General features: G+C 38.0%; 1 protein-coding gene across 2 annotated transcripts in view; it reads right to left on the bottom strand.

Moving 5' to 3' along the window:
- Positions 1–557: 557 nt before the first annotated feature.
- The window catches only part of KLF7 (KLF transcription factor 7), a 65,662-nt gene continuing 57,016 nt past the window's right edge, over positions 558–9,203 (bottom strand). For both annotated transcript variants that reach the window (XM_064718415.1, XM_064718416.1), the window contains one exon: positions 558–8,921. In XM_064718415.1, the coding sequence (XP_064574485.1) occupies positions 8,870–8,921 (52 nt within the window). In that variant the 3' untranslated portion in view covers positions 558–8,869. The remainder of the gene's footprint in view (positions 8,922–9,203) is intronic.

The raw sequence follows: 9,203 nt of genomic DNA, 5'->3' as shown, positions 1-9,203 counted from the left end.
ACTGAGGCGGGGCAAGAGAACAGCGCTGCACTCCTGGGAGACAGCCTGACACGCGGAGCAGAGCGCAGCACAAGCTCTCAGGAGCCTCACAGTCTAGACCTGTTTTGACCACTGACTGACATATGTTATAATGCTAAGCATGGAAAATAAAGCACAACTGTTCTCTGTGTCTTTTACAAAAATAATACTGGCTGAAATCTTCAACAAGTGTAAACTATCAAATAACAGAAATCACTAACTCCAAAAGAAGCAGGATTTACAAGCCAAATTCGGTCAGCTTTTAAGAACAAGAACTTCCTTCCTGAGCACCTTTTCCAAAAGCAACATGTGAAACAGCATGAATATAAGCAACACTGGAACTGTTACAAAATACATTAAAAATAAATTACTTAAATCCAGAAATATCATTCTGATGGGCTAAAGCACACTTAGAAGTTGTATTTTTATGTCAATAACTCTTTACAGGACCATAGCCTTAATTCCAAAAGCCATTTTCACTCTTCACAGAAGTTTTCATAAAGAAATAATGTACAAGGCACACTAAATACTGTTGGGCCAAACACATTCTACAGTTTATTACACATATTACATTCTTAAATAAAAATGCGTCACATAACATTTTTGCATAGATATCTTACAATATACCAATTTAAAAAAGAATTATGAAACAGACCAGTAACAAAAATAAATTTTTTCTTCATTAATAATTTTGTAACATTAACATACCACCATCATATAATACAAATAATATTTTTAAATCTTAAGACTTTTTGTACAGCAAAAAAACTGACAAAGTAATATATTTATATATATATATATATATATAAAAAGCTTAAAAAAAATAAAATGTCAAAAAAAGGCAGAACTGAGGGCTACAAGATTGGGTACTTCTGTGATATATTAGAAATACCAGAGTAGGCCTGAGAGAACGTGACCGAGGGCATCTCCGAAATGCACTTGTCAGACACATCTGGTAAAAGAAAAATTATAGTGCAAAATGAAAGTCCTTCAAGCAATGTTGTTTGTTTTTTTGTTTTTGTTTTTTTTTTTGTTTTTTTTTTTAATAGGGAGCATTCATACATTTTGTTGTTTTTGTTGTTAAACAAAATTTCCCCAAACAAAAATCTAATGTGTGGTAGAGAGTAAGAAAAGTTTCAAAGAACAAAAGGGAAAACAGGTTACTTTGAAAAGAAAAAAAAAAATCTCAGCCTGCATTATTATTTTTTCAACTAGATGAGCAGACATGCCAAACTAAGGCCTTGTTTCTAAGAGAAAAGCTCTTATGGTTTATATGCAGTGATTTCAAAACCAGGTACTTAAACTGGTGCAAGAACCTTCCTGTAGAGGTATCTTAATTAGTTGAAGCATTTCTCACACTTCAGCTTAACTGCATAGGATGCCAATGCAAACTTGATCCAGGCAATCACATAACAGGTGCAGCTACAAAGTGATTTAGCTAGACTGATTTTAATGTAGGACAGCTTCCCTGGTAGAGACACGGCCTTGGTAACAAAGTAGTGTTTAAACCAGTGTTTTGATCTACTTCCAGAATCTGACAGGTCTGGGGATTTAAATACAGAGTGATGGGTAAAACATATGTTGCAAAACATAAAGATCAGCCCTTCAGCCATTCAGGCCTTCCAGGGACTGCATGTTAGCTTTTCATTTCCCCGAGAGCCCAACAATAAAGGCTAAAATTCCCATGTTTCTGTCCATTCTAGTTCCCTTTAGTGTGTACATGCGAAGCCCTCATCCCCCTCCCTTCCCACCTCCCCTCCCAATCCCCAAATTTGCAGCCTACTCATTCACAGTACACAGCAACATGTATTTCCCAGCACTGTTGAAAACTTTCCTACAGAAGCTGACATGATTCCTAAAATGCAGTGGCAACAGCAAGTGCCCTCCTTAAATGAAAGCAATAGGCACAGTTGGCTACTACAAACTGTAAGTCAGTAGCTCAGTTTGCTCTTCTGTGTAGGTATATACAGTGTACTGTTGTACATCCACACCCACACAGAGACAGGGTGGAGAACCTGTTTTCTGGCAGTATACAGAAGTTAGGACCAAAGCACTTAAAAATAAAAGGTAATCAAAGCTTTCATTTTGAAAATCACAGATTCCAACTTCAATTATTACACCAAAAATGCCATCAACAAGCATTAAGGAAAACTATAAAACCCTGTTTCTAAAATGACGCCTGCATTTGAAAGTTTTCAGGTAGGGAAACTCATTCTTGAGGTGATAAAGGCAGTCTACTCCCCATCTCAACATTTTTATGCATATAATTTATATATACAACTATACCATTATATATATAACTTATATAGCACAAGTATTCTCAAGACTTCTTCCTCTAAGGGAGGACTCTAAGGGAGGAGGAAATTCTCAGCTTTACAACACAGATCTTAGTACCTGGTAGGCCAGATCCTACAGTCCTCACAATGCTAAATCTTGCCACTGAAGCCTGTGCAGAGCTGTGGAAGAGAAAGACTGCAGTAGTCATCCCTAAACTATTAATAAAAAGAGACTCAAGTGTGACAAAAGGAAGAAAAATATCCAAGCTTGATCTGGAAAAGATCATTCATTAAAGTGTAGTTTAAATGCTAATGAAAGACAGGCAAGACTTGTCAATGTTGGGAGAAAAATATTTCTGTTTTTTCAAGACAAAGTTAAATAGTTACTGTCAAGCATTGTTTTTCTTTCTTGGTATGTAAATATCTTTACAAGTGCAATTCTATATGAAATCAGCAAAAAGTAGTTTAGAAGTTCTGGGTTAGAGCATTGCCCAGGATATGAAAGCTCAAAAACAGTCTCACTGGATGGAATGACAGAATGTGCCAAGTCCTGAATGAAATCAAGAGTAAAAGCCCTTGACCCACTGAGTGCTGGCCTTGTAACATTAAATTATTTACAACATTTTCCTCTTTATTTTTTAATCTAAAGATTTTGACATACATTATGAGAAGAGGAAGGGAAACAATGAAGTTTGACTTCATCAGCTTTGCCAAAAGTACCAATTACCACCTCTTTTGTATACAGACAAATAGTGTGTTAAATAGAGGAGCAACCTTTATATTAGATACAAACCCCAAACTGTCTAGGGTCAGATAAAAATGAGGGAGAAAGCCTGATTCTGTAGATATCAGAAAGGTCACAACTAAGATATACTCAGTCACTGCAACAATCATATTGATCAACTCCATTTCAGCTACACACCCTGGTGATTAGTAACTTCTTTATGCCTGAAGTTAAAACAATTCTGAAAGCAAGGACTGAGGGATCCTCTTGCATTCAGATTCTTCTTCCCTGTGAGAAAAATAAGAATGAATGAAAAAAAAAAAATGTTCACCCTTGTAGAAATATGTTGGCTTAGATTTCAGGTCCTGGAAACCATTTCTGAGACATCATATGTGTCTTCCAGTCTAGCAAACTTGTTTCCATAATATCGGGCTGTGACACATATCAAGGTAGGATATTGCTCCAAACTGGTTTGCTGAGGATTTGGGTTCTTTTAAGATTTCTTCCTCTCTAGGTCTCCCTCATGAAGAAACTTTATAAAGTTTAACAAGGATGAAACTCTTAGAATTCAAGAAAAAACCTAGAGATCTGCCCTACAGTCTGTTTCATCAGCACAAGACTATGAAGAAATAGAACCAGAAAACATTTAATAAGTAAAAGCTGTGAAACAAATCATAGAAATACAGAAAAAATAATATTGGAAGGTACTTCTGGAGGTCACCAAATCCAACATTTAACCCTTTGTTTAGTGAAATCAGACTGCCTCGTCCAAGACACTGAAAGAATCTAGAATTTCACTTCAGTTGCTAGTTTAGCCAGGTAATGTAATTGTCTAGACTGAGTACTAGCTACTGAAAAAGAACAACTCAGAGATAATGAAAAATACTCTGGATTCTGCCATCCACTTTTAGACCAATCTCTATAAAATATATCTGATATTTTATGTTGCTCTTTATCTCCTAAGGGGAAAACCAAACAAAGATGCACTGAAGTGCAGTTTTAGTGTAAGAAGTGACCAAAATACAGCATCATGTGTCTTCATATTTGATACAGTACAAATGAAACAATATATTTTTTAGTTCAAAGTGAACCATCAATGATCATGTTGAGAAAAACCGAATCTTGCTAGCCAGGGCTCAAGCTGGTGGTACATAAGTCTATTTTTATAAGCATATTTTTATGCACAGATTTGGCAAATTTGATTAGGAAACTAATTATAAGAGTGCTTCCTAAATTATTTTTATTGGTCAGTTTTCAAAATAGAATCTTGACTTTAAGTTGTCTCAGATAATGGAAAAATCCAGAATAAATATATTTTATCAACACTGTCACATACAAAGCATATCTTGGCCTGGAATATTCTGTCTTGGTCTCCTCAGTCATGAAAATGATTGACATATGGGAGCAAGCCTAGCAAAGATTCACCATGGAGGCAGTGGAACACATGATGGATGAAGAGATGCTGAGACATGATGCAGCCTTAGGAAGAGAAGGGTAAGTGTGGATTTTATTGCTATCTCCAAATACCTAACCAAGACTGTAGAGAAGAAGCCAAACTCTTCTTGGAGGTGCACAGTGGAAGAGGCCTGAAAACAGGTTTGAACATGAAAAATTCCTACTTGACACACAGATTTTTGGAATTTTTTTTTTTACCATGAAAGTGGTTAAATATTGGAACAGCTTGGACAGACAGATTGCAGAATTTCCATTCTTGAGGATATTTAAAACTCAGCTGAATACAGTCATGAGCAACCAGCTCAAGTTGGAGGTTGGCTAAGATGGCCTCTGGAGGCCCCTTTCCACATGCAGGATACTATGATTGACTGTTCTGATCCAAAATATTAGTTAGCTAATCACACAAACTCACATTTATTTTAGTTGCTTCCTCCGTGTACACTATTTTGGGAGACTTTTAGGTCAATCTGTTTTCATCCTATAGTTCCATAACCTTGGAAACCACTATCTGATTTTCTTATAATGGCTCCTCTTTTGCAAATAGGCATAAATCTCACATTGAAGGAAACAAGGTAAAACTTCTCCTTTCTACAGCTGGATAACTGTCCTCAACTGTCACCAAATTTATGGGTTTGCTTTCAAGAAGCCTTACACAGAGCCTTTCCTCTTTAGTCTGATTCTACTCATAATTTACAGAGAGAGAACAACTGTACAACTTTAGCAAGGAGACACAGGCCCAAAAAGGAACTAACTATGACAGACTACACAAGTTTGAAGTGTACAGCTTAAAATATCCGCAAAGAAACAAAACTTGTCATTGCAAAAAAACCAGTCCTGGAATGTGTCATTCTTTATGCCTTTCCAAAATGGAGACTCCTTCTATAAAATACCAAAGTTATGGTTCAGAATTTTAATAATGACTACAACACTTGCATATGAGCACCCAAAAACTAAAGTCAAGAGATTGACTGGGTACACCATATATACAGCTGAAAAATATCACCCTTTTCAAACATAAGAGGTGGTTTCAAAGCTCACATTTTGGCTTCAGAGTTGAAGACCTGCTACAAAGCCTGAGAAATTTGGAATCTGTCTTTTACACCCCTTTTTTCTATGTTTTTTAGGCTATTTGGATCCAGGATTTAGATGTAGGCCTGCCTTTTGAACAAAGTAAAGATATATTTCACCATTTTTATCCCTTGGGGCCCTTGTTCTGGTATATTTAAATAAGATGACAACAAGACTGTAAATGACAACTGGAACTAAAAAACAGTCTTGCTTGACTTTTTCTAATTTAAATAGAGCCTGGTGCTTAAACCATCACTTAATAATTAAGTTTGGATACTACTGATAGCATGCCTAAAGGCAGGTGTGTTCAGAGAGCAAAGGAGGATATTTATGCAGGTTCACAGCCAATGAATATCCTAGTAGAGAATTTGAGAGCATAAATTTTAGGACACTATGGTAAAGAAATTCTAGGATTCTCTTATACTTTTTTTTATCTAATGCACTCACTGGATGCTCTACAGTTTCACACAGCTGAGGTTTCAGTTCCCATTAGACATCTTCCTGAGGGGCAGCAGAGGGGCAGCACCAATCTCTGCTCTCTGGTGACCAGTGACAGGATCCAAGGGAATGAGATGAAGCTGTATCAGGGGAGGTTCAGGCTGGACATTAGGAAAAAGTTCTTCACCCAGAAGGTGGTCAGACACCAGAAAAGGTTCCCCAGGTAAGTGGTCACAGCCCCAAGCCAGCCAGAGCTCAAGGAGCATTTGGACAACACTCTCAGGCACATGGTGGGATTCTTGGGATGTCCTGCGCAGGGCCAGAAGTTGGACTTGATGATCCTTGTGGGTCCCTTACAACTCAGGACATTCTGTGATTCTGTGATCTGGCAGGATGCTCTATTTGTTCCAACACAAATTGGATTCTAGGGCCCTCAGTCCCAGTGGAACAGCTGGGTGGAATGGCCATAAGAAGTATGCAAATACAGAAGTAGAGAAATACGAGATTGTCAGCAAGCAGTGCTCTGCAATTTTTAAATGTATACATATATATATATATATATAAGCATATATATATACACATATAGAGTATAGTTAGTTCTAAATCTTTGGAATAAATTCAATTTTTTATTCTCTCTCTTTCTGTCTGACTTTCTTTCACTCTCTCTCATGCTCTTATCATGAATATTACATCATTGCCCCTAAAAGATGGTTAGATTTTGGTCCATATTTCATGCCATATGGGCCAGACATCGTATTTCCCCCCTGTCCCCAAAGTGTTCAGTTGACAGTCACAGTGTTTTGTGAAAACTGTGAGGAAAACCAGCATCTTTTGAATAAATTCAATCTCTCACTGGAACCAAAGGTTGCAAAATGCTGAGAATTCAAGTGCCAAGGATCCCGGTGACGGCTCTTAAAAACATCTATTGAGTTTCTTGTTTGCTCTTTTTTCCCCTTAGAGTACAATTTTACCTCCCAAAACATAAATTAAGGGAAATATTTAACAGTCAATGAGTCAAAACAGTCAAAGAAGGGCAGTTGGCTAATACATTATAAAAGAGCAGCAACCATTTGTGGACCACGCGCTATTTTGTTTCATTTCTAGACACATCTTGTAGGGATGGTCCGAGAATATACAAAATATACAACCTAATGACCGCCTGCCTGCTTGCATAGGCCATTTTCATGGTCCTAAATGCAGTCTTTGGAGTCAGGGCCAGTGCCAAATAGGTTCAAATACAAGTTATGGCAATACATTTTTTTAGGGTTTTTTTTTCCTTTTGTAATGAAGACTTTAATCCACTTTGAGCCAAAGAAATCAAATTATCAATATGACGGAAGGGTGAGCATGAGACCTCCACTTCTCCTTGATGATTCACACCGTAGGCCAACATGGACCTCTAGGTTAGTAATACTTTGGACCAATCATTTGGAAATGCCTCACTGCTGTATGTAAAATCCAATCCCTTCCTTCACCGCTCACATGGTTACATTTTTTCATATAGGAGTGGGCTACAGCATCAACTTGATGAACAGAAAAGCAGGACTTTGATATTTTCTTTAACAGGCTAACGCTGAATGAAGCCATTGTACTTGGAAGAGGTTCTTGATTTCCTGCTCAGAGACTGGAGTAGGATTTTTGGCTTGGGGGTTGTTTTTTGTGTGTAAGAGGCTCAACAAACAGATTTAAATTAAAACGTCTGCAGGTGCTCTTTACAGAAACAAAAGGCTAATGTTTTAAATTGGTTAATAGAAGAACTGCAAGAAAAAGCAACATAATTCACCACTAAATCATCGTGGGTTGTGGCTAATCTGCTCACATAATGTGGAAGGAATCCTGTAGTCATGCCTGTGTGGCCAGTCCCAGACTGATATCCAGGTGAAGACAAGGAGTTCTGAAGATCACTTGTTTGTGGAGAAAAGAGAAAAAAGGTTTAAGCTTCCAAACAAGCTTTAAAGTTTTTTGTTCAAAAAATAAACAAGAAGTCCTAGCTATGGCAATAAGGTGAGGCTTACAGAGATATTAGGTGCTGTATCTCAGGGGTTTATCCCTTGGCTACTTAGCCATCATGGCAGCAGCTTCCAGAGTCCCTAGTGCATATGTTGTGCAATTGCCAAAAAAAAAAAAAAAATAAAAACAACCAACAAAAATATAATCCTCCATGAAGTCTACATAAACTCAGGCCAAAAAGAGGATGTTTGTGTCACAAGTGTCACTCCACAGTCTACTGCCATTAAGGCCACTGGTATTGACTTAAAAGAATCTCAAAAGCTCAGTTCTGGGAAGAAGAACCGAAACCAAGACAGGTCAAAGTGTCTGTGAGAAGTCTGATGCACTGAAAATTAGGAATTCTCAGAGAAAGAACAAAAAAACCAAGAGGTTAATTTTGGCTACCAAACTGGGATTTGGTTTTCTAGGTCATTGTTTTCCCCCCATCTATTTAAAAAGAAAGTTAGTGCTACAAATATGCAACTTCAAGACGACATATTCTTCTACTGAGTTGCACTGAGAAGCAAGTTAGATAAGCCCCTCTTACTGCCGTCCACCTGCAGGGAAGCCTCCTCTGCTTTCTTTGATTTCCACTGGCAAAAACAGGAAACAAATCCAAGAGGGATGAAGTACTGTAAGTAATTGTTCTTTTTCACTGACTTCACCTCTACACCATTTCCTCGCCTGCATCTTCTCCCATCCAGCTGGGGCAAGGCATAAAAGAACCAATGAAGGTACTGAAGTGTAACTGGAGCATGACACTGTGAGCATGTGGTCCCTGTACAGAGGGTTACATGGGATCAAGGTCTCTTCTCCTGTAAGGTAGCACGTTGTAACTTGAGTTCCACTTTCATCTCACAACACTTAGCCCAGATGACATCCATGCCAAGCTGGCTGATATTTAGATGTGTCTCTTCATGTGGAGGGCGAGGTGATCCGACCTGGAAAAACACCTGCAACATAAAGCAAGCAGGAAATAAAATAAGTACAGGACTTTGGAAAAGAGGGTTTCTGCTCCTTCCTTGTTATGTACAGGAGAAAATACATATCCCAGTTTAGAGACATTCCTTGAGCTATCCATGGATCCCCACCAAAGCCTGTGTGATCATCCTCTGTGACCACAGAGAGGCAGATACCCTGGCTCTTCAGCACTTAAAGAGATGACTTTTATACCTTCCCTGTTCCTCTCCCTCTCACTTCTTTCACTGAGTCAGATATCAGGGAAGAGTGCTCAT

Source organism: Zonotrichia leucophrys, chromosome 7, assembly GCF_028769735.1.
Source record: "Zonotrichia leucophrys gambelii isolate GWCS_2022_RI chromosome 7, RI_Zleu_2.0, whole genome shotgun sequence".
Classification (NCBI taxonomy): Eukaryota; Metazoa; Chordata; class Aves; order Passeriformes; family Passerellidae; genus Zonotrichia; species Zonotrichia leucophrys.
The sequence above is the reverse complement of the archived record's forward strand: the minus strand, read 5'-3'. Positions and strand labels throughout refer to the sequence as shown.